General features: G+C 44.0%; 4 protein-coding genes across 9 annotated transcripts; 1 reads left to right on the top strand and 3 right to left on the bottom strand.

Annotated features, from left to right (window-relative positions):
- The first annotated feature begins 7,750 nt into the window (after positions 1–7,750).
- Positions 7,751–8,748, top strand: LOC136529334 (uncharacterized). Its single transcript, XM_066522411.1, has 2 exons — positions 7,751–7,867; positions 8,134–8,748. Exon 2 carries the CDS (start codon positions 8,156–8,158, stop codon positions 8,528–8,530), a length of 375 nt encoding a protein of 124 aa, XP_066378508.1. The 5' UTR covers positions 7,751–7,867; positions 8,134–8,155; the 3' UTR covers positions 8,531–8,748.
- A 234-nt stretch (positions 8,749–8,982) lies between these two features.
- On the bottom strand, positions 8,983–13,284 carry LOC136527265 (geranylgeranyl transferase type-2 subunit alpha 1-like). The gene is made up of 8 exons (XM_066519925.1): positions 12,896–13,284; positions 12,296–12,455; positions 11,998–12,164; positions 11,827–11,931; positions 10,525–11,301; positions 10,259–10,448; positions 10,007–10,184; positions 8,983–9,750 (listed from the first exon to the last, which is right to left on the bottom strand). Exons 1-8 carry the CDS (start codon positions 13,009–13,011, stop codon positions 9,359–9,361), a joined length of 2,085 nt encoding a protein of 694 aa, XP_066376022.1. The 5' UTR covers positions 13,012–13,284; the 3' UTR covers positions 8,983–9,358.
- Positions 13,285–14,361: 1,077 nt separating this feature from the next.
- LOC136527395 (probable 3-hydroxyisobutyrate dehydrogenase, mitochondrial) lies at positions 14,362–17,965 on the bottom strand. 6 transcript variants are annotated; one of them, XM_066520109.1, is made up of 11 exons: positions 17,293–17,965; positions 17,034–17,211; positions 16,694–16,782; positions 16,471–16,585; positions 16,134–16,284; positions 15,917–15,999; positions 15,707–15,802; positions 15,481–15,623; positions 15,205–15,289; positions 14,889–14,968; positions 14,362–14,783 (listed from the first exon to the last, which is right to left on the bottom strand). In XM_066520109.1, exons 2-11 carry the CDS (start codon positions 17,130–17,132, stop codon positions 14,696–14,698), a joined length of 1,029 nt encoding a protein of 342 aa, XP_066376206.1. In that variant the 5' UTR covers positions 17,133–17,211; positions 17,293–17,965; the 3' UTR covers positions 14,362–14,695. The 6 variants fall into 6 exon arrangements, with proteins under 6 accessions (XP_066376206.1, XP_066376205.1, XP_066376207.1 ...); XM_066520108.1 differs by having other exon boundaries at positions 17,034–17,208; XM_066520110.1 differs by having other exon boundaries at positions 17,034–17,146.
- A 126-nt stretch (positions 17,966–18,091) lies between these two features.
- Positions 18,092–22,005, bottom strand: LOC136527393 (uncharacterized). Its single transcript, XM_066520107.1, has 9 exons — positions 21,860–22,005; positions 20,457–20,909; positions 20,197–20,371; positions 19,799–20,093; positions 19,566–19,638; positions 19,377–19,467; positions 18,968–19,047; positions 18,640–18,887; positions 18,092–18,513 (listed from the first exon to the last, which is right to left on the bottom strand). The coding sequence occupies exons 1-8, from the start codon at positions 21,902–21,904 to the stop codon at positions 18,648–18,650; spliced, it is 1,452 nt and encodes a 483-aa protein (XP_066376204.1). The 5' UTR covers positions 21,905–22,005; the 3' UTR covers positions 18,092–18,513; positions 18,640–18,647.
- Positions 22,006–24,177: the final 2,172 nt, after the last annotated feature.

Below are 24,177 nucleotides of genomic sequence, written 5' to 3'. Positions count from 1 at the left end.
CCTTCGATTGTTTAAAAGAGAGAGACATAAGAAAAGGGGAATTCCTTGCGTACCCTTAAAAAAAAACATCACAATGGTTTGTGGTCTCTAAAATAGTTTAGCGGTCTTCAGCGCCACTGCTCTAATTTTTTTTTTTTTGTCTTCCATGCCACTGCCGTCAGTTTGGGCTCTAACGCCGTTAAACTGCAGGTGTGAAAGTCGAAAATACCCTTAAGTCTAAATATGTCATTATTTTTTTTAGCATCTTAACGACTTCAAACGAAAAAACTCAAAACTAGAAAGTTGTAGATCTCGTCGAGATCTATAATTTTTATATTAAAATTATCTTCATTTAATTTCGCAAAAAAATATGATTTGATATGATTCATATATCTTAGAAAAATCATATTTATTTTGAAATTAAATGAAGATAATTTTTATATTGCGTTTTCGGGAAAATGGAATGCCTATTTTCTATTGCGCCGGATGCAAATTCTTGGTGGTTAGCTCATTGGAGCAAGGGTGAAGAAGTTAGAAGTGAAAACGAGTTGGTCGCGAAGATACTGGCATCGGTCAACTGACCGGACGCTGAATCTGAATGCACCGGACGCTGGCAGGCTGCGTCCGGTCAGGCTGACGTACGATGACGCAGAAGCTGGAGTGTGACCGGACGCTGGCTGCGTCCGATCAAGTGTGACCGGACGCGTCCGGTCGAGGTCGGTATCTTACTGGAAACGGCCGGACGCTGGAGGTTCAGCGTCCGGTCAGTTGAAAGCTACTGCGTCAAGTCAAGTGACCGTTGGAACCGGGACACGTGGCTGTCTGCGGACGACCGGACGCTGAGGTCCAGCGTCTGGTCAACACGACCGGAGCGTCCGATCGGCCCGACCGTTGCCTAGTGAAGGGGTAACGGCTAGTTTAGCCCTTGGGGCTATAAATAGAAGTGGCCTTTGGCCATGGCTGCTGTGGAGCACCTTGAGGGACTTTGTGTCCATGCTTGAGAGTGCTTAGGAGCCCTCCATCTCACACATACTTGATAGCGATCATCCGATTGTGTGAGTGAGCGATTCTAGTGCGATTGCATCGTGAGGTTGCATCGAGTGGCACTAGGTGATCGAGTTGCAAGCCGGTGGTGCTTGTTACTCTTGGAGGTTGCCACCTCCTAGACGGCTTGGTGGTGGTCTCCGTCGAAGCGCGCAAGAAGCTTGTGCGGCGCTCCGGAGAAGTGCTTGTGAGGGGCACTTGTGCTCGCCCCATGGGAGTCGCGAAGAGCAACTTTAGTAAAGCGTGTCATTGAGCTACCCTCACTCAAGGGGTAGGTTCTTGCGGCGTCCGACGTGAGGGCTTAGCGGGTGATGCTAATTAGCCGCCGAACCACCAAGTGAGCGGTCGACACAACGGGGACTAGCGTGTTGGCAAACACGTGAACCTCGGGAGAAAAATCATCGTGTCAACCTTGTTCTTCCCGTTGGTTTGCATCCCCATTACACAAGCTTGCCATTACTTTTATACATATTAAGCTTGTATAGTTGCTCTTGTAATTAGATAGCTTGTGTAGCTTGTTAATTACCTTCTTGCTTGTGTAGCATAGAAGTATTTCCCTTGCGTGGCTAATTTGGTTTTAGTAACCTTGTTAGTCATATTGCTTAGTTTGTGTAGCTAAGTATTTGCGCTCTCTAATTAGGCATTGATTGCCTTGTTATTGAGCATTGCTAGTGAGTATCGTTAGCTTTGTGCTTTTGCTTACTAGCATGTGTAGGAGCTCTCTTATTGCTTAAAATACTAGTGGCATAGGTTTGTGTAACCTTGCTCTTAGAATTGTTTAGCAGAGCTCTAACTAGCCCGGCACCTTTGTTGCATAATTGTTATCTTTGCAAGGTGCTAGTGAACATATATAGTGGGATATAGTCTTGGCTAGACCGATAGTTTTAATTCTGTATTTGTATCGGTTAGCCGACGCGATTAAGTTTTAGAAAATACTATTCATCCCCCTCTAGTCGCCATCTCGACCCTTCACCATGGCAGATTCATGAATTAGATCAACGATTAGCAACTTTAAGATACAGAGAAAAAAGTCAACTCAATTTTCGAAATTGGCTCGTGCTTAGATAATAGCCTCTGTTTGGATCCTCTATTTAATAGATGGTTGGACACTAAGTTCAAGGTAGATAATAGCCTCTGTTTGGATCTCTTGTTTTTATCAGTTTCTAAGAATATGGCTTTTGGAAACTGAGTGAGATTAAAATAGGACTTTTTTTTGTGGTAAGTTTTTGCCAGATTCTTAAAAATCAGAAAGCTTTTGATACCCAGACTTTGCCAATTTATTATGACCTATAGAGCAATAAATAAAGACATATTCTTAAAAGGTTGAGGATCCAAACATTCCGACTAGTTTTTGCTTAGAATCCATATTTTAGAAACTAGAGGCAAAAACTGGTTTTAAGAATTTGAAATTGATCCAAACGGGGCCATAAACTATATTAATATATATTAGCAACTTCAAACCAAGTTAATGGAACTAATAGTTAGCATCCCTCCAGCTAATAATTAACAAGTACATTTAGATCCACTAGTATTAATTTAGTTGCCACTTCCTCCGTTCCAAATTATAATGTTTTGACTTTTCTTGATATATATTATTTTTATTATATATTTAGACATATTGTATATATAAATGCATAACAGAAACAACATTAAAAAATAAAATATCTCATAATTAGATATGATCGGCCTGGTTCACTTGAACTTATTAGCCGTACCGTTTCAGCGAAATAATAGTGTTTTTCTTTCAAAACAAATCAGCATTAGCATCTGCCGTTTTTTCAGCCAGCCGAAGAGACTCGAAGAGAGTAACTTTTAGTGGATCTAAACAAGCGCCGAGGAAAGAACCAAGCCAATCGGAGTTGTTCTTGTGAGGTGAGTGTGGAGCAAAACAAGCAGCAAGTTGGGTTTTTATTTTTTATGTACTCGGTCTTTAATTATCTTGATGTGACCACTTGAGAGAAAATAAATAAATGTTGGCTCATATTGAAAGTCATCGTAGATAATGATCTTTCGTTTACTTAGAACAATGTTCCATCCGTTCTAAAATAGATGATATTTTTTACTTTTCGATATCATGTTTAACTATTTATCTTATTCAATTCAATTTTTTCTTGCAAACAATAAAATGAATATGACCCGATTCAAAATTATGATCTTAACAACTTTCATAATAAAGTTATGACTACATAGCTTTATACATGGAAATAATTTTTCGAGTCTGTCTACCGCACAACCATGTATTTTATGCAATTCCAACACATGAATTTTTTTACACCATAAGATTAAGATCCAACAGCCTCCACTTTTATTCTACCTCTAGCCTTTTTCTACCTTCAGACAATCACAAGATCACAGATCCACAGATCATAGATCACATATCACAGAAAACAAATTTTTTTCTATGAAAAGGCAAATTATACAGTGGTTGGTTCCATCCCATACGTAATGGGTCGTCGCGCCGTGGGCCCCCTAGACAGTCCACTTGGTGCTGCCGCTCAGGACACCTGCCCACACGACAGGTCGAGGCGTAGAAGTAGCTCAGGACACCTGTCCACACGACAGTCGAGGCGCAGAAAGCGAAAGCGTGCTGCTGGTGCTGCGCTGCCGCGTGCGCTCGCCGTGTGTTTCTTTGTGCAAAAAATTCATATGTTTTTTCGTGCTAAAACACACGTGTGTGTTGTACAGCATTTCTGAATTTTTTTTTGTGAATGATGTGGAAATAAATATGTATTGATGTATCTTTCTAGGATTCAAACTCTTAAGCCTTGTTCGCTTCGCTGAAAAAACAAACAAAAATACTGTTCCGGTTGATTTGCTGTGAGAAAAAACACTATTCTACCTAAAAAAACAAGCTAAAAAAGACGAATTATAAGATAAACGAACCTTACCTTAGTCGGTTGCCTAAGGGCAGCAGCAACGCGGGCATATAGCATCAACGGCTACAGTAAAAAGATGCGTGAAAGGTGCTACCGAAGCCAACGTTTTCTCCGACCGAAGCACACAGCGCCATCTTCCCTCTTTTTGCTCCATGTGCCCCTAACTCTGTCCCAAAGGCACTTTATCTGCGTTTCTCTGCTCCACAGGCTAAAGGCACTCTCAATGGTACATTTATAGTGGTTTCTATATGTATTAATTAGGCTGTTTCATAAATATTTTGCTGATGTGTCAAGAGATTAATTGAGGAGAGAGAGAAAAAGAGAGAAACCGTTTCCTGGAGGAGAAACGGAGTCGACGCGCGGAACGAGACACTAAGAAACGGGGAAAATCGCGTTGGGGAGACCCAGGTCGTGTCTTCCCCTCTCTCACCCCGGATCGGTTGCTCCGCCCGGATCCTCTCCTCGCGCGCTCGCTCCGTGCCGGCGGACTTGTTCCGCTCTCGCAGGCAAGGCGCGTAGCAAGCAGTCCCGGCCGCATCGCGTCATGCGGCTGGACCTCCCGCCGGCTCCCGCCTCGTATCCCCGGCGTCCGCGGCCATCTCGCCGTCCGAGTCCGGCACCGGGGCACCGGCATTCACGGCCAAGAAGCGAACGAGAACGACGAACGCGAACGCGAACGCGGCACCGCGTGGCGCGGTGGATTCTATCTGCTGCGGCATCCTCCTGAACCCACATGGCCGCTCGCGTGGAGCACACAGAGAGAATATCCATCCTGTCTCTCTTCTTGAAACTTCGCTTGCACAGCTTCAGAACTCAGACAAGTTGTCAGCCACGCCCGATACAGTATATGCGTAAGATGTGAGGTACAGGTATTGTATGTACGCGTATGATCAACTACGTACTTAATGTATATGTACATTGCGAAGGGGGATGGTTTCTGAAGATTTGGAGTCCATTGCGACCTGGTGGATCTTGGAGTGCATGTGCAACCTACCTGACATGGACGTGGCACCTTATTATTTTATTTTGCATATGATGAACTTCCGTACGAACTATATATGTTACATGTTATCTTTATCTCCGGATTGCTATTATTAATTAATGTATGGTTTTCGAGACTGAAATATGGGTTGCTGTATGGTGATATTTGGTTCTGAAAAGTGATAGAATGCAGAAATATGATTTATGTTTGCCAGCTGTGTTGATTTGCTGGCACCTATCGACCAAATTTGTTTCTTTGTCATTGTGTGTTGTCGACGGAACACATGTGGGCCGTAAAAATAGTTGTCACAATTGATCTATCTATTTTTGGTGCTGCATTTAATTTACTCTTTGTATGAATGATGTTATAGAAACCATGGGTTGGAAAGCAGTATTTTTTTGTGCGGTATCCTATGTTATAGAAACTACTAGTTTCTTTCATTGGGACTGCCCTAATGCTCCATCGCCGCAACGCATACTCTAGCTACTTCGTTTTTTTTCCTCAGGCTGCGTTTAGTTCCAAAAAAGTTTCCCAAAAAGTGCTACAGTAGCCATCATATCGAATCTTGCGATACGTGCATGGAGCATTAAATGTAGACGAAAAAAACTAATTGCACAGTTTGGTTGGAAATCGCGAGACGAACGTTTTGACCCTAATTAGTCTATGATTAAACACTAATTGTCAAATAAAAACGAAAGTGCTCCCGTAGCCAAATTTTCAAATTTCTTGAACTAAACACAGCCTCGTACGAGGCCGTCGACTCTTCTGCAGGATCCTCTATCACACTGCAAGGCTGCAAGTAGCTGTGACATGGACATCTAGTGCAGGCGTGTATGTTGGGGCAGCACACCATGCTGTAGCGTTAGGCAAGTCCTAAGGGTTAGAATGAGGTACGTCTACTGGAATTTCAAAAATTTCATCTTATTTATGCCCCATCTTTATGATTTTGTACATACCAATGTTGTAAATATAATTCATTTATCTTTCATCGTATTTCAATATATATTGATATCATTTCTGCATTCATGTACACTTGTCACGCTAAAACATGAGACTTTGAGTTAGAACTTGTTATACTTATTCCATTTCAAAATAAATGATCTTTTAGCTATGATTCTGGATGAGAGGAGGGACTAGACGTTTTCGTACTTTTTTTCAACCGAGCGACACAAACCCAATGGTCGGGGTGCTCATGCTAGCTCTAGATAGTTTTCCCCCGACCTTCTTCCTCCGTTGGTACGAGCTGAGGCACTTCGGCCTGCTCCGGTCCTTCTCCATGGCAGCAATGCCAAGCACAACTTGCACGACGTGACTCCCTTGCCCATTCGTCTTTGTTTCTGTCTACAACTCAACATGTCCAAACGGAACGACTAGCATCCGAACATCCTGTTCGTTTCAAAAAAAAAAGCATCCGAACATCCATACAAACGCCCTCGTCCGGACACCCCGCGGCTCCTCTATTTCCCACTGGGGCCGGCGACGACGCAGAGTATAGGTGGGACACGACATCGGTGCGTAGAGGACAGGAGCACGCATGTTTCGGGACAGAGCGTCCGAGCGCTGATCTCGCCGACGACGCGGAGCTCAGCATTGCGCAGAAGGCGACGCCACACGGAGCCGGGCGACGACTCGCATAGGGCAGCATGGGACGCGGCGACAACGCAGAGAACGGGAGGGGGAGGGCGGCAGCAGCGCGCAAAGGGCGGGGTGGGAGCGCGGCGATGACGCAGAGGACGGGTGAGGGCAGCGGCGCGCAGAGGATGTTGGCTTCCGCACGGACTCCCTTGGGGCCCACCGCTGCAACATCGACGATGTACTGATGAAACATGTTCGGATTACTATTGAAACATGTATAATAATGTTGCTGCAACATCGGCGATGTACTACTGAAACATGCCCAGATTATTGTCGAAACATATATAACATCGCTGTTGCAACATCCGTAAACACAAACACTTGCAACATACGCGCTGAAGCACCTGCAACATATGCCTGAAGCTCCTGCAACATGCTCTCGAAACACTTGAAACAATTGAAACGGTTTTTAGAGCAACATCTCCTTGCAATACAACACCTGCAACATACGCCTGAAGCACCTGCAACATATGCCCAAAACATATAAAACATTCAAAACATGGGTTTGCAACTAGGCTTTTCAGATCAACATGGCAAACAGAAGCTCATCGGCACGCAGAGCTCGATGGCGGTACATGGAGCTTGCCCGTGGCGTGGATCTCGGTAACATAGAGCTCGCCGACAACGCGGAGCTCGGCGGCACGTAGAAGGCGACATTGCACGGAGTTGGGCGTCGATGCGTAGAGGGCAAGGTGGAGCGGGCGCGACGACGCAAAGGGGACGGGTGGAGGCGAAGGCGGCGGCATGCAAAGATCGGACTTGGGCGCGGTGACAACACAGAGGACAGATGGGGTTGGCGGTGACGACGCATTTCGAAACGTCGCTGGGGGCGTATCATTATTGATGTCCAAATTGGGTCTTGGATTTTGGCCCGACCAACTATCCACTCAAGTCTGGACTGCAGGTCCAGTTAAATAGTCCAAGGAATGCAAAGAGACTTTGGATAATCCAAGGCCGTGTTTAGTTCACCAGATTCGGCGCCTCCCGAATGACTGTAGCGACACTGTAGCTACAGTGTTGTTTGTTTTTATTTGGTAATAATTGTCCAATTATTGACTAATTAGACTCAAAACGTTCGTCTCGCAAAGTACAATCAAACTGTGCAATTAGGTTTTGATTTCGTCAATATATAGTACTCCATGCATGTACCGTAAATTTGATGTGACGGGAAATCTTCTTTTTACATAGTGCCAAATTCTGGAATTTAGGGCAACTAAACATGGCCCAAGTCCAACCCAGGCTCTAGTGGGCCCTTCTCTCTCTCTCTCTCTCTCGCCTTTTCTTTCCTCGGGCGCCGACCGGGCGAGCGCCGCCGCCCTCCGCCGTCTTCGCCGGCGACGAGCACCAACAGGTATTCCCGATCCTTCTCCTCCCTTCCTACTGTTCGAAACCGAGCACCCCAAACCCTAGCGTAAGCTATCTGTATTCGGATCTGACCCAATTAGAACATCATACCTACCAACTTCAAGATTTTCTGCAGAAATTATCCACCCCTCCCATCGAGATTCTTAAGTAAACCAGGCATCAACTCTTGTCTACTAATTCTGCGAACCAGAGTCCAGCAGTAGATATCCAATTTTTCTTTAACCTGTTATACATGCCATGCTCATCTACCAGAGGGGGGATCCTTCTTGGCACAATGGAAGGAGGACCACCAGGGCCATCCCAAGCGATCCCGGTTTCCGGAGACGCGTACTGTAACAGCTCCGCTGCGCCCGTGGACGCTGCTGGCAGCAGCTCGCCGGCCGTCGCGAAGCTCCGGAAGCTGCTGTTCCGGCGGATGCTCATCGGCGTCAACGACGGCCGCTACTTCCACGGCCTGTTCCACTGCATCGACAAGCAGGGCAACATCATCCTCCAGGACGCCGTGGAGTACCGCAGCGCCGCCCGCCATTGCTCGACTCCCACGGAGCAGCGCTGCCTGGGGCTCATCCTCATCCCGGCCGCCTGCCGGTCGTCTTGCCAGGTTGATAGCTCCGTTGAAGAGAAGATGTCGCTCCTGTGTTTGGAATGAATTGTGCTTCTGTTATTAAGCTATTGAGCATAGATGAACCCTTTATAACATTCTTAGGTCTCGCTGAGACTTAGTTTGCAGCCAATTGCCCAATTCTGTTATCTGAGAGAGGCCCTGCATGTCTTTTTGGTTGTACTCATTGACATCTTTGAAGAAAATTGTTTATTCGAAAACTTTTACCATGGTCATTTCACAGTGCGTTTGGTAACTATTGGGCCAGGTATTGAAAGATTTGATGCAGCTGTGAAGTACTTCACACATGAGCATTTCTATTTTCTATTATGATGTAGAGTTAATTTTCCATAGTCTTTAATTAATTTCAGAGCTACAGCTATCAACAAAAACAGGAGTTCAGAAGAGTGCATATCAACAGAAATTACAAATTGTTGAACTTGTGAAATCTGGGACTGCAACACTAGAAGCAAGAGCCTCGTAAAGAGGGACAGAAAATCTGTAGTAGTACATAACTGCATTAAAACTCCCGAAGTTTAATTACAACATCATTGACAGATAACCTCAGCCAGAGAGCAACGCTCACTACAAAAATGTAAATGGTAGCAGTGTACCTCTATTCTATTTTGAACTTGAAAATTTCTGAAAGTAGAACAACATGCAATTAGATAACATCTTCTTTCTTGTATTGTATGATCTATGACAGTTCAATCCTGGAAATTCAGAACTCTGTAACATCATATTTGGGTCTCAGATTCGCTTAAACAAATATAGCAGTACATATGAAGCAAATCAATGGCTTCTAGCAAAATTTAGTTTACAGCGTGAGCCATGACTCTACCCAAGTTTGCACAACTCTTAAGTGAAAGCCATCAATTAATTGACATCTTCACCATCAAACCATTTTAGACAATGAATGTGCGTCATGACAAGAGTTCTGAAGTTCTCCTTGCTGGCAACTGCATTTCCTTTGATATCAAGCTGTGCCAACTTCAGAGATCTGAAGAACAGTATAGCATCCCAGTATTCCTCCACGTTGATATTTACTTTCTGGTACTCTTCAAAAGCTTCACTTGATTCGATTTTGTGTGAGAATGGAGACGAGCAGATATACCGTGTTGTGTCAATTGAATGAGCTCCAATTTTGTTGAAGGATAAATCCAGAACTTTCAATGAGATTATCTTCGTAAGGGGTTCAAGTGCTGTGAAACTACTGATCTGGTTGTTGCTGATGTTCAAGAACGCAAGGTGCTGCAAAGCCTCCAAACCTTAAAAGAACAAAAAGTTAGCATGCCAAAGCCACCATTTCTCAAATCTTATCCTTCAGGCATTTGCAAATGACTAAGCCAATTATCTCATAAATAGAAATTAGTTTAATATAGTTATCAGTTCTGCAACTGCATTTGAGAAGCTATTGGAGGCCAACTGCATTTGAGAAGCTAATTCGCAGGCCTTGTTACACTGTTAAAATATCATAATTTCTTTTCTTGAAGTGGACATAAGAGAGATGATTCAAATGCTAACCTTCGACTGATCTAAGGCTATTACGGCTTAGGTCCAGCATTTGAACCCACAACAGGCGTTCAGCAAATCCAATGCGTGTTAAAGACAATCTGCAAAGTTGCACATGATTCAGGGGAGCTGAATTTGGTTGAACCTGAACTGAACAGTGCTTCATGAAAGTCTCCATGTCACATGTTAACTGCAAGAAAAAGTTAAGTTAGACAGCAGCGCATTATCCCTTAGCAAAGTCCCTTCAAATATGCTTTACGCTACCTTATCCATCAGGACTAAGCTCCGTTCATCCTCATAGTACTGCTTATGAGATGGATCCAGGTGAATCAAGTCAGTGAAGAGCCCCAGTGCCTCTTCACAGTATCCCTTCCTTTCAGTTAGAGATCTTCCACGGGATTTTATAGCAGCACAAGCAAGCAATAGCCGGGCTAATGTCAACTTCCCAAAGTTGCTGGAAAAGAGAGTATGTTATGGGAATGAGGTTATAATTATGAAAAAACAGCTTCAGAATGAATTTAGAGCCTAACCTATTGTCATCAGGTAACTCTCTGAAAAGATCTATCTCCTCAGATAGTCTTTCAAAATGCCAATTTGTGTCCTGTTCTACCAAAGCACTAGTGATCTTTAGCAGATCAAAAGGGATAGGATCGCGGTTTCCATGAGACGGGAATGATTCTGAGCAATTCCAGGCAACTGGCTTGTCAAATAGATCTAAACCCTGGGATGTGTTGTTGCTGATCAATTCAATGTTAAATGTAAAATGCACAGGACAACTGTAATTAGAGCCACTTCTAGACACAATGTCATCCGAGCAGGGTAAGCTCACTTCAACAGAATATTCCTGCAAACTGCTACTACATTCATTTGTAATTTGGAGATATGTCGCCCAACAGTTAGAATACCCAGAGTCTGCCATTGTGAGGGGCCTCCATTGAATATCCTTATCAAACTCCAAATCAGACTTTAAGTTCACACTTGATTGATTTAATCCTTTGACAGGCTCATTAAAATAAAGAACAATGGGTACAGCCCTTGACCAGATAGATGACAGTGTGTGCTGCTCATCTTTTTCCTTGATCAAAGAGGAAGTGAGCTTTGCAGCACTAGAAGGCCACGAAGCAATCAGCTGTGGGTTATCTGGACTAGACGTTTGAGCTAAAAGCCAGAGGTGATAGAACCATCCACTTTGGTCACTCGGATCCGTAAAAAGAGCTTGAGTAACAAGTTCAAACTCCTCGGAAAAAATCTTCTGCTTTGACTCAAAACCTTTGTTCTGCTGGATTAGTAGGTTGGACAGAAGTATACTGCCAAAAAGGTGAATGAGAATGAAATTGCAGCAAATATATTATTTCAAGATTGGTACCAAAACCAACAAGTAAACACAATACGACACAATGAGGCAAATAGGACCAAAGGGTCATACAAGGCAATTGAAATATCCTTTGCCAATTACAGGAAGAAAGCAGCATATCAATTTACAGTACAAATTACAAAAGACTAAACACATCGTTTTCATCTGCTGTTTAATATGAAAATATGAAATGCAATCACATTGCTATAAAGTGGCAGCTAAGTTTGCCAGTAATTAGTGCTTATTTCACTATAGCCAAAAATTAAAGGTGGAGCAGACTACATTTCTCACTCAAATGACTGTTATTGATTACACTTGTTTTCATTAATCATCCATCATCACCAAGTATAGTTTTTTTTAGAACAAAAAAATTCTAACATCACCACATGGACATATGAAAGAGTCAGAGTAAGCATTTAGAAAGAACGCCATAAACAATATTATACAGAAAGAATGACCATAAATAACAATTGTATACCTACGATTATGCCATGCTGAGTAATTACTAAAGTTGTCGCTGATTTTATCCATCGTATACTTTAGCTCATCCTCATCTGGCACACCCATGAATCTTGCAAGGAACCTGTAAAAAGGGGGAATCAATCCAAGCAGACTATCTTGACTGTAATCTCCAACAACAGAAACCTACCTTCGGTAATTCCATCCATGGAAATTCCTGGCGCCCACCTTCAACAGTTTATCCAAGAGGCCAAACTCACGTTTGAAATCCACAGGTGCTAGCTTTTGGCTTAGCAACCACTTCCGGTGATACCAAGCCCCATAGGACTTTGGGTTCTGCCTTAAAGCAACCTCAACCTTCGAAAATTCCAAATTTGAGCATCATCTAAGTAGGCAATTGCAATGGGTGCCAGGAACGACTAAAGCACAAAAACATAAAAGCTCTACTTCTAATTGATACAAGAGTGTTGATGGATCAGAGAACTAACCACTTTCAGCTCATCATCAACAGCAGACTTGATGGCCTCCGGGTCAGAAAGCTCCAAAACATTGTGCTGAAACGCAAGCTTCCGGTAGTTCCATGCGGTGTAGGCCTCTGGATTTATCTCGAGCAGCTTGAAGCTCAGCCCAATTGCCTCCTTAGTGTACCTACAGGCCCCAGCCATTGTTTAAATAAGTCCAGTGTGTTATTAAGCACTACTCTGGAAGATTGAATTTGGGATCTTTTACTTTGTCGGACAAGGAAAAGAGAGGTGAAATTGCAACTGGGATATGACATCCAATGTTTCTTTTTTTTATGACTGATTAAGCGACCGATAATTTGCAATGATATGCACCAGGCCAGGTAATGAGGATCTCCAATTGAACAATGAGGCAACCGCGGGCCTTCATAGCTTCAAGAAAGAAGCAGGGCAACACAGCGTGAACGGAGCAATAAAATTTGCATCTTTCCTCCGCAGGAAAATTCGCCAAGCCATGAGAGCTAACCGAAGCTCTATCATGCTAATCCTATAGGTTGCCAGAATCGACCAGTGCTAGGCGGAGCAAGGAGAGGGGAGAGGGTGTAGTACGGGCGGGCGGCAGCTTACGTGCGGGCATGGTGATTGTGCAGGACCTGGGCCTGGAGGTCCCGGAGCTTGGCGGCTTTCGCTGACGCCACCTCCTCGTCCTCAGGCTTGGCGGGGCGCCGCGGCCGGCCGTGCATCGCCTCCTCCCTCCGTCGCCGGCGGCGCGGGTGTGGGGGTTTGGATCTCGGGGAGAGCGGCTGTTCACCTTTCCAAGTAGGCCCCTTCTTTTTCTCCTGGGACCTACCAGTACTAGGAGGAGTAGGCTAGTACTCGTGCCGTTGTGTATTGGACTATTGGTTATAGCTGGGTTTAGATTCGCCCGCACCACCGCCCTCGGCGGCCGCCGCAGCCGTCGGCCCGGCGCTTGCTGCAGTGGTTCTTCGTTGGAGCCGTCGCGCAACAAACTGCAAATAGGCCAGTGTTAGGAATCCGGCGCTTGCTGCAGTAGTTCTTCGTTGGAGCCGTCGCGCAACAAACTGCAACTAGGCCTTGTCTAGATGAGTCTTAGAAATAAGTATCGGGTACTGTAGCACTTTCGTTTGTATTTGACAATTATTGTTTAATCATGGTCTAACTAGGCTTAAAAGATTCGTCTCGTAATTTACAATAAACTGTGTAATTAATTACTTTTTTATCTATATTTAATACTCCATACATATGTTCAAAAATTTAATGTAAGAGAGAAAATGAAAAAACTTACAATCTAAACAAAGTCTACTACACACGCTCCACTTCTTACCTCGACGGGAGCCGGGATGTTTGGCCGCGTTTAGTTCGCCCGACTCTGCGCCGCTGAAACACTGTAGCGACACTGTAGGTACAATGTCGTTTTGTTTTTATTTGTTAATAATTGTCTAAACGTTGACTAATTAGGCTCAAAACGTTCGTCTCGCAAAATACAACAAAACTGAGCAATTAGTTTTTAATTTCGTCAACATTTAGTACTCCATACATATACCGCAAGTTTGATGTGATGGGAAATCTTCTTTTTGCATAGTGTCAAAATTTGGAATGGGGAACTAAACATGGCCTGATATTCTGATGCACATGCTCCCTCCGTACAGAAAAGAATACATCTACATGTTGCATACTATCAAAAGAAGAATGCAACTATGTAGTACCTCAGCCTGTTCGTTTGGCTGTGGCTTGTCGTAAACGATCGTAAATTTCCAGTTAGAACAGTATTTTTCTCTCACATAAACCAGCCAGCAGTACTTCTTCACAAACCAGCAACGATACAAACCAGCCAACCGAACAGGTTGCCTACCGTCAAAAGAAGAGTAGTTCATGTTGAACCAAATTTCTACCGTCGAAAGAAGAGTAGTTCATGTTAGAACCAAATTTTTAGTAAATACTATTTACATTTACGTCTCCAAAATAATTTATTATAAAAATATATTTCGTAATTAATCTAATGATATATATTTGATATCATAAATATTGATATTCTTTTATCTATAATTGATCAAATTTAAGATATAAAACCATGACACTATGCAAATATTGCATTCTTTCCTGGACGGATGGAGTAGCTCAGATCAACTCATCTCAATTTTGTTGGTAACAACAGAAACGGAAATGCTGGAAATTGGCAGTTCTTGGCTCATGGTTGTTGAATCTGTCCCAGAACAGTCTATTGCCCGATTGCCTAGAAGCAAGCCAATAACAGTTTTACAAAGGTGATCAGATCATCACTACAGCTCAACAACCATGTCTCTGCCTCCTGATATAACGCTACACAGCTTACACTGTAAGCATTCCAATAACTTTATTTGTTTTATTGATTTTCAAAGGAGGAAAATTTGCAGCGTAACTTCAAGATCACTCTTCATCCTTGCCAGCATAGTGATGTCGGAATGCACACGAGAAGTCTTTGAGTTCACAGCCATCCTCGCACAGCTTTCGGTAACTGCAGAGAGCACCAGCTTAGTTGCAAAGCAGTGGAGAGGGGGTAACATCTTCTACCAAGTCTTATCTCATGAAAAGAATGAAAAAGAGGGGGAAAATGTATTACATTTCAAGTGCCTCGGAACCCATGGGGCATTTGAAGCCGACTCCAGATGCACAAGCCATGGCCAAATCCAAATCTTTAGCCTGCAGCAGAGGGATGTAAACCATGGTTAAAGTTTAATCTGATACTATACTCCACACAAGCTAACTTATTAGTACAAGCTATTAAATACTACTAGTAAACACTGTTCCCAAGCAACTCACTTGTATTCATAAGAGTATCTTTTTAGACACATCAACTCATCCTTATCAATGTGAAGTAATCTACCTAATATTCTACAGTAGAATTTGATCGAGGAAACATTTGTGTCAATCTGTACCGTTAGTTTGGAAGTGAAACCACCGCTATAATTCCTTGATGATGGAACACCTTCCATAACTCCAGGAACTGGATTATATGTATCACTGTTGAAATCAACAGAAAAGAAAACCACTTAAAATTCAGATGATGCAACATACGAGCTAAAGCTAAAAACTTAATCTCCATAGTTCATGACACCCAACTGAATCATGGTTGTTACACTTCCAATTCTTTAGGAAGCAAATTCTGAAGTCACAGCAGCTTAGACTGGCAATAAGATGAGCAGAGACAATACCTACTCCAGCAGCGAGCGCTTGAACAGTTGAAAATGTCTGTAAGAGTGGTTGCTTTGATCCCAAGGTTCTGACCAAGAGCCAAGGCCTCGGAGACCCCAAGCATGCTGATTGCCATTGCCATGTTGTTACATATCTTTGCAGCCTTAAATACCCAATATCAAGAGTGAGTCAGAATCATCGTCACACAATTTTTTTTGGTGAAGAATGAAGGTTAATAAAACTTGCCGAGCCATTTCCAGCCCCACCACAGTAGATTGCCTTTTTCCCCATTGCGAGAAGTAAGGGCTTGGCTGCTAAATATGCTTCCTCAAGACCACCCACCTGTATATCATTGCTTGAAACAAAAAAAATAAAGATCAATTTCTTCTATATTAATGTAATAGTTTTTTAGTCTGACCGAACAGCTAGAGTTATGACGAGAACCAAGAATAATACCATGAAAGTTAGCTTGCCAGCTTCTGCAGCAGGAACACCTCCGGACACCGGAGCATCCAGAATCATAGGGCTTTCAGCGTAACCTGAACATAGTATTAATTGATGCCAGTAACAGAAATAATTAATTTTGCAGCATTCATTTAAACTCAGTTGAAGTTTTTAATTGACAATTGCAAATAGTAGATTATGGCTCCAATGTTATATGGTGGAACTTAACCTTTCTTTTCTTTTAAATGGCATCTTGAGATGTCTGTCGATATCTTTCTTGATGTTTGTGGATCAACTGTTGATGAATCTACATATAACCATGGTCCCAGGCGTTCGCCCCCGCAAAGTAAACCATTGGGTCCATTGTATACATCTAAAACCTGAAAAGCATCTCTGAATATCCTAAATCAAAGTTCCAGGAAACAAGCTATATATTTGTAAAGATGGTTGGATATAGAACATGCTACACAGAAGGATAATTACCGTCTACTTCTGATGTCATGATCCAAATGGTGGATCAAGAATTGAATTGACAAGAATGGGAGTTACAGAAACAATCTACTTACATGAGTAGATGAAGGAAGCATGGTAATTATGACATCACTCGACTCTGATACTTCAAGTGGAGATTGTTTTGTGGGGATTCCATCGTCTGAGAATTTCTTCATGGAATTTTCATTTCTGATAGATAGATTCAATGTTATCGAATAAGAACCAGAAGAAAAAAAAAACAATGAACTCTGTGACCCATATCATGAACAGTATATGTAAGGATAGGCAGGAACTTACATATCATGAACAGTCACTTTATATCCAGCCGTGATCAAATTCCTTGCCATATGGGAGCCCATGTTTCCAAGTCCGATGAATCCAACATTCTGAAAAGCACCAGCAACTCATGAAAGCCAGCAATGCAGCTCGCCGTGTCCATGTCTACCTTAAACAAGGACTAGGTAAATTGAGTCAGAAAAAAATGTCCAAGCTTCTTCCTTTTTTAGTTAAGTCATGGTAGACGTTGCAATTGTAGTAGAAGTAGTCTGTGCAGCCAGAAAAAACCATCTAGACATCATGATTCGTGGATGCTGGTTGCTGCTAGAAAGAATTCAAGATAGCATAGATGGATAGTCACCTCCAGCTGAGACGGAACTGCAGCAGAAGAGAAGCCCCGGAGGCAGCTCGAGCCCCATCTCTGCAACTTTGAGCCGACTCTCCATCCGAACCCCACCATTGCCTTCCGCAAAACTGCAACAGGGGCGGATAGGACTCAGTGTGTGCCGCGCAGGAGAGGATTCCGCAACCGCAACCTACTGACGCAGAGAAAGGAGTGGGGAAATGAATTTGATTGCTGGCAACAAGTTAAACCAATCCATCCAAGCAAGTTTCGTTACCAGCGAAAGGACTGGACCCAACCCGAGTACCCGACACAGTCCACTCTGATCCAATCCAATCTCAGTACAACGGGGGGGGGGGGGGGGGGAGGAGGACTACGGCGACGATGGGCTATGGGTGGCTGGCGTGCTTGGGTGGAAGGAAGCTGGAAGAGGGTTCGGTGGCGTGGGCGCCGGCGCCACCGAAGAGGACGATGGAATGGGGTAACCGATGCTCAGTTTGTGGAGGTAGTACTAACTGTTGTCGTTGAGCAGTTTCAGCATCCGTAGCACACTAACACACGCAATTGGGAAGCTTTATAAAAAAAATCAAGAAAGCCTTTTGCAATCAGTAGGTTATCCACAACCACTCCACTTCGTTATCCAATTAGAAGGGATCGGATTTTTCTGCAGTTGATTCTATCAGTTGCAAATTTATTTCCTAGAGCAAGATGTACTGCATGCTATAATAATGTTTATCTGATCTCGCTGAATTTATTAGAACTCTCAAAACATTGAAGGAAAAAGTTTGGAGTTTGGGCAATTTGATCCTTACAAATCTGAGATTTGGATAAAATAAATCAAATGAGCTTATTACTGTCATTGATAAGCGATAATACTTCTCATCTGGTCTGCTGAACAAAGTGCCTTGTAAGATCTGTGCTGGAAGAAGTTCAAGTGTCTGCCAAATTCATACATGTTGCCAGTAGATGGCTTTACTAATAGAACCTTCAGAACAAGCATCTTCTAGGGAACCAACATCACTAGTGTATTTCAATCGCTCGCATTGCATCAATTCTGTGGTTCTCAGTTGAGACAGTTGTATCACAATTCAATCTGAATATTTCTTCCGTGCTGACTAGCAAACCTCAATACTAGAAAGCTACACTTCATTTATTTACGTATATCTATAATTCTATATATGGGGATATGCTCTCAAGTCCCAACTATATGCTGCACACGCTTAGCGATGTACACTACTTCTGTAATATCAGATCTATTAACCTTAAAATGAATAACCCATACATTTGGTGTCAAACTACTAGTAGACTAATAATACACAAACATATCATGTTTTGGTTCATCTCTGCGTGATGTATAATAACTATATCCGTGAGCACCCTCCACGTGGCATATGAAGATATATGTTTTTCCAGGTTTCAGCTTCTTGTGACTGGTGCCGAGTTGAATGAGCTAAACTTACTGTACAGACAGCTGTTCACACCCATAACATTTCATAATCTGCAAAAAGATAACATTAAGATAGGAGGTGAGCATATTAGCATGCATTCGCACAGATCATGGGAATTTTTGCACTGCTCGAGAAAAAAGAAGAGAAACCACTACTTAAATTTGCTGCTGACAAACCTGAATCATCATACAGCATTGTTCCCAGAATTTGCATCGTGCCCTTGCTGCCGAGCACCATTGTTGTCATTTGCACCATCATTCTCAGATTCTTGATGCTGTGCAGCATTGGCAGCCTGCTGAGCTAAACGGTGATTCCTCCTAGCTCTCCACCTCAAATACTCTACTAGCAGAGAGTTCGTACTAATAGCAATACCGAACCCAGTGAATGAGGAGAGTAAGACTGCAAGGACTGGATGCACTCTCAACTGCATGTGATCACAAGTCAATAGTCAGCATCACACAAATACTTATCTGCAATAGATGTCACCCAAGAGGAGTTTCGTACCACATTGTAGAAGATATGAGCAAACAGGATAACGATAGCAAACTGGAATGAAGCATAGGCCCATAGATAGCTCTTCGACACTGTTGGAGCAAAGAAAATATGGGTTTTACACTTTTAAAGTAACAAGAGAAGTTCACCAAATAACATAAATTCAACCCTAAGAGAAAAAAAACAGGTGCAATTTAGTTTTAGTTATCTGCACAAATACTTAAATCAAGTACGCTGTTTCCTTAGCACTTGTTACAGATGGGGGCAGATAATGGTGAAGTACTATACCTTAAGTCTCTAATCTCTTACTAAACACTGAAATGACTTCTACCTTTCTCTATAAAATAACTAGTTTTTTTTTACACTGCAAGTGCTTATTATAACAGCATGAAAGGTAAATGATGAGGGTACAATTGATCACCCATAGTTGATGCTATCATTGAAGATAGGAGGCCTAACACACATGAGAAAGGCAATGAAATTGCCAGTGCACGTGACTGCAAATCAGTAACCTGTTCCAATGAAAGACAATGTTACAAAAGAAACGGAAAGAGAAGTACAGTTGAACATTCAAATGCACTAGTAAATGAAGTAAGCAAGGGACACAAACCAGAAGTTGTTCCAAGAAACAGAAGTACGCAAGCATGCTAACCATCACCAGAATTGGAATGTCCTGCCAAAATCTGTTAGGAACTGAAGTCAAATTGTACAGTTGTATCTCCATATTATGATAGCAGTAAAAACATCATAGGTCCATCAATGTAGCATGATAGAACCCTCTCCGTCTCCCTCTCTCTCAACTATCTTTGACTTATTTTATTTTTTGGACAAAGCTAATCTTACCTGTATTGTTGAGCTGCTCTCTGCTGAGCAGCATTTGCTACCCGCCTGTTTGCAGTTTGAGTTGGTATTCTCAGTAACGTCACTGGCAGATTCTGAACTTCTTGTTTGCAGACATCACATATCTTGTTTCCCTTGATGCTAAACCATTTGACAGCACAATCTTGGTGTGCAAGGGCAAGTTCTCCTTTGCAGCTGCACTCCATTTTAAGTGTTTCCCCTCCTTCGTTGAGCTCAACAAAACAAATTCTGCAGACTGCCTCTTCTTCAGGAATATCTTCACCTCCATCTTCAGGGACTATAAAGAACTCAACAATGTACTCAGATGAGCACATGGTGCTTTTTTGAAGCAAGATTCAATTTATGTAGTTATCATAGTAGAGGATTGTAAGAGTTTATACCATCAATTGTTTCTTCAATTACATCGTTCGATGTGGTTGCATCAACTGGCACAGGTCGTGGGGTTGTTGGTATCACACGGATGACACCTATTGAATCTGCCCTCCTCAAACTTCTGTTTTTGCGATTTCCTGGTACTGAAAGCGAGCGCCTAATTTTTGCTTCAACTCCTTCATTCTGTTAGTAGTGTAAAAAAACATCTTAATGCACTAGTAGTAGACTATTTATGGGCACAGCTTATCAGAAAAATATATGTACTTACAGATGTAGTTGGCAGGGTATCTAATTGATTTGCAGGAGATGCAGCCTTGTCAGTAGTTCCTACAGGCGTTACTGGAAGAGAATGAGTCCTTTTTGCCGATAATGAGTTAATGACCTTTCTAAAAGAAAACGATCTTGCTGTGGTTGGGTTATCCTGCTGCCCTTCAGATGACGTCCCAGGATTTAGAAGGACCACTCGATCACCTTCCTGGGCTGAACTCCTTGCTCTGAAACTATTCTGAGGATTGATGTTCTTGATAGATGATTTTGTTCTCGTTGAATTAGGTCTCGGTGGCAAACCCACTCTCGTTGAACTGGGGCTGGAGGATATAGTAACTCTTGTCGAAGTCGGTATACTGGTATCCAAGGTCCTAGCTGGTATTTGCAAAGAAAGGTTTGGCCTTCGCGAATTATGCCCAGGTGTAGTTTGGGCATTGCCATCCTGAACCAGTGCCTACACAATCAAGTAGACAATACATCCAGCAACCATGGTCAAATAAGCCAGACAAAGCTTGGTAAATGAGTGAGACGAAAAGAAGAGGAGTCCCCATTACTTCCATGAAAGAGGGGCTTCATTTACCCATGACACCTCATCGAGCTCATATCACTCCTCTCATTCTCAACTGAAACATGGCCATTAAATCTTCTATTGGTATCCCTAATTCCTATTGCTTGACAACGGCACAACCACATGGAAATATCGTAAATTTAAAATGCTAGTTTTTAAGGAGTAATCTAGAGAATTCACGCGGTCAGATGCTGAATCTGGCCTGGTATTACATTAGTTTTTTTTTTTTTGAATTTCTGGTATTACATTAGTCAGAACATGTTGAGCTAAACATGCACGCAATTGAATTCTACAACTATACTTGTGGTGGACATAATCACAGAGTTACTTGGTACATGGAAATTTAGAAAAGTGATACACTACAGCAGTTTCGTCAGAAAGGTAAAGGGCCTCAAAATAGAATATAGTCCAATTTTAGCTCATGTGACACAGTGGCAGGAAGTCAAGTTAGGCAAACAAGAGCAATTAGTCACTGCCGAGGGAACACTGCCTGATGAAGCAAAGCAGGAAATATTCGATCTTCCGGTCCTAATCTAGTTTGCCAAAAAAGAGAAATAGAAGAAGGGGGGAAAAAACGAAGCGCAAAATAGCAGAACAAAGATTCGCCAGCTCGGCCACAATTCACCAGCAAAGGTCGCATCTTTGGAGTTTTAGCTGTAAAAATTGAAGCTCCAATTTAAATCCAAGCGGATGAGAACAAGTAGGTGGGAATCGGTGCCGCGTAGTCTTCGCACGCGAAGCAAGGAATTGGCAGAAGCATGAGCCAAAAACTGTACGAGAAATGGAGGGGGGGAAATCTCAGGGGAGTAGGGCAAAGGAGGGCCGATGAATCTCACCGCATGATTGCCGGAGTCCGGGGAAGGTCCCTCGGCGTTCTCCATGTAGGATTCGATGAGCTCGAGGGAGAGCCGGCAGAATCCAGAGAGAAAAGAGAGAGAGAGAGAGAGAGAGAGAGAGAGGGTGGGCAAGTGGTGTGGAAGTTCTTGTTAGGTAGCAGCTCAGCTCAGGGGAAGCGGTCCGGGAGGTGAGGGGCGCTTTTGCAATGGCCTTTCTTGCATTTCGCTCTCCGGGTTTATACTTTATCTCATTTTATTTAGACATTTAGACGTGTACAAACGATGCGAGATTTGGAGGGATATCTAAAGGAGAGAAAATATTTGGTGGAAAGCACCTCGGACCATTTCAAACTTTTCCTTTTATCTTTAATTTTCATCCTGAGATATAACAGTAGATTATAACAGTATAGACTGAATACTTTTCACCCTAAATATCATTTCCCCTGTTTTCAAAATGATTCGAATTTTTCCTTGATTTTCCTTCCTGACTATAACAGTAGATCTGTTTAGTTTTGGTCGAAGTCAAATTTCACTAACTTTGAGCAAGTTTTTAGAAAAATATAGAGTAAATTGCGCGGCCGGTCCTCAAAGTATTAGACGGATTTCATCTGAGCCCTCAAACTACGAAATGGCACGTTTGTCTCCTTAATGTATTTAAGTGATCTCATTTAGGTTTAAAATATATACGAGGAGGGTTAGAAGTTGACGTAGCCGTCCACGTGGACGATTTAAGGTGACATGGCTCTTTCCCCTTGCTCGTCTTCCTCCTCCGTCTCCGGCGCTAGCTCCCAGCTTCCCACTCCGCTTTCCTAGGCTCGCCATCTCCACCAGCGCTAGCTCCCAGTCTCCCACTCCGCCTTCCCGGGCTCTACCGCCGGCTTCTGCCACACCGAGGTCACCGCTGGCTCCGAGGCGGCGGCGTAGGCGTCCGATTCTAATGGGAACATGACCCAGGTGTCGTTCATGGCTGGCGGCGCAGAGAAGAACGCGAGCGCTAGCTTGTTGCCCCGCTCGTCCGCGGTGGCAGCCGGTTCTCTTAGGTCCACGATCCACCAGGTCGCTCTGGTCGGACTCCTTCGCAGCCACCACTAGTCTGGCGGCGTCGGCGTCGTTGGAACGCCGTTGCTGTTCGTGGCGTTGACGTCGAGGCACTCGAGCAGCTCCAGGAGGTGGTTGATGAGCAAGAGGGCGCACGCCAAACTCGCCGCGGATCGTCATGACCGTCGACGGGACCTCGCTCGCGTGCGGCCGCGGGACCTCACGCCCACCGCGGAGCCTTGCTCGAGCGACCGCTGGCAGGACCTCGTGCCGCCGTGGATCGTGGCTCGCGCGTGGCCGCGAGACCTCCCGCGCGCGAGGCCATGGGTGGAGACGCCTGAGCGCCGCGGATGGAGACGACGACGCGCCGGCGATGGCCGAGGTCTGGATCTCGCGTGGCCGGATCTTGCCCCGGCCACCGCGATGGCGCAGCGCTCAAACCACAGCCATCGCATCCGTCATTGAGGTCCAGTGGTGGAAACTGCAGCGATGGGCGCGGCTCGGGCGGTGGCATCATGTCCGACGACGATGGCGCGTGCGGTGCATCCAGTCCGCGCAGTCCCACGTGCGGTGCCTTTACGTGCTCCGAACAGACGCCATTGTTTGGCTCGACGCCTGCATGCTCCGGTACTCCGCATGGTGCAACCAGGTGCCGGACGTGGCTGATGCACGCGCACATGGTGCATGTATGGTGCTCGTCGGCGTCAATGGCGGGGATCTAGAACAGGGCAGAGAGGAAGAGCAGAGCAGCGCAACGCTACTCCTCATTCTTGCCCACGCGGGGCGAGGTGGCAAGCCGCGTGCACGCTGCTGCAGACGAGAGTCGTCGCTCTGCCTCGCGCCCAGGCCGCCGTGGGCATGCACTCGGACATCGCTGCCTCGTTGCGCACGGCCATTGCTACCGTACCACCGCCTCCACTTGGTCGTGCGATGCTCTACGTCGCCGTCGCTCACATGCGCAGGCGCGGGCAGGCCTCAGTCGTCCATCAATTGCGCCGCCACCACGTTGCCGTCATCCGCCGCCTCTGTTGCCGCCATACGCCATGTCCACGCTTAAATCACGTTCACATGGATGACCACGTCAGTTTCTAACCCTCCTCGTGTCTATTTTGGACCTAGGTGAGATCACTTAAATACATTAGGGAACCAAATGTGCGATTTCGTAGTTTGAGGACCTAGACGAAATCTGCCCAATACTTTAAGGACCAGCCGTGCAATTTACTAAAAAAATATATATTAATATATGCAAAATCAAGTAATGCAGTATCAAGAAATAATTC

The sequence above is a fragment of the Miscanthus floridulus genome, chromosome 19 (genome assembly GCF_019320115.1).
Source record: "Miscanthus floridulus cultivar M001 chromosome 19, ASM1932011v1, whole genome shotgun sequence".
Classification (NCBI taxonomy): Eukaryota; Viridiplantae; Streptophyta; class Magnoliopsida; order Poales; family Poaceae; genus Miscanthus; species Miscanthus floridulus.
The sequence above is the reverse complement of the archived record's forward strand: the minus strand, read 5'-3'. Positions and strand labels throughout refer to the sequence as shown.

Coding starts and splice junctions, on each gene's coding strand:
- LOC136529334 (XM_066522411.1), top strand. CDS start 8,156: ATGGAAGGAGGACCACCAGGGCCATCCCAAGCGATCCCGGTTTCCGGA.
- LOC136527265 (XM_066519925.1), bottom strand. CDS start 13,011: ATGCACGGCCGGCCGCGGCGCCCCGCCAAGCCTGAGGACGAGGAGGTG. Junction 11,932..11,997: donor CATGGATGGAATTACCGAAG/GTAGGTTTCTGT, acceptor CCCTTTTTACAG/GTTCCTTGCAAGATTCATGG. Junction 10,449..10,524: donor GAGTTACCTGATGACAATAG/GTTAGGCTCTAA, acceptor TCTCTTTTCCAG/CAACTTTGGGAAGTTGACAT.
- LOC136527395 (XM_066520109.1), bottom strand. CDS start 17,132: ATGGTGGGGTTCGGATGGAGAGTCGGCTCAAAGTTGCAGAGATGGGGC. Junction 16,586..16,693: donor AAAGTGACTGTTCATGATAT/GTAAGTTCCTGC, acceptor TCTATCTATCAG/AAATGAAAATTCCATGAAGA. Junction 16,285..16,470: donor TGCTTCCTTCATCTACTCAT/GTAAGTAGATTG, acceptor GATGCTTTTCAG/GTTTTAGATGTATACAATGG.
- LOC136527393 (XM_066520107.1), bottom strand. CDS start 21,904: ATGGAGAACGCCGAGGGACCTTCCCCGGACTCCGGCAATCATGCG. Junction 20,372..20,456: donor ATACCCTGCCAACTACATCT/GTAAGTACATAT, acceptor CACTACTAACAG/AATGAAGGAGTTGAAGCAAA. Junction 18,888..18,967: donor CTCATATCTTCTACAATGTG/GTACGAAACTCC, acceptor GATCACATGCAG/TTGAGAGTGCATCCAGTCCT.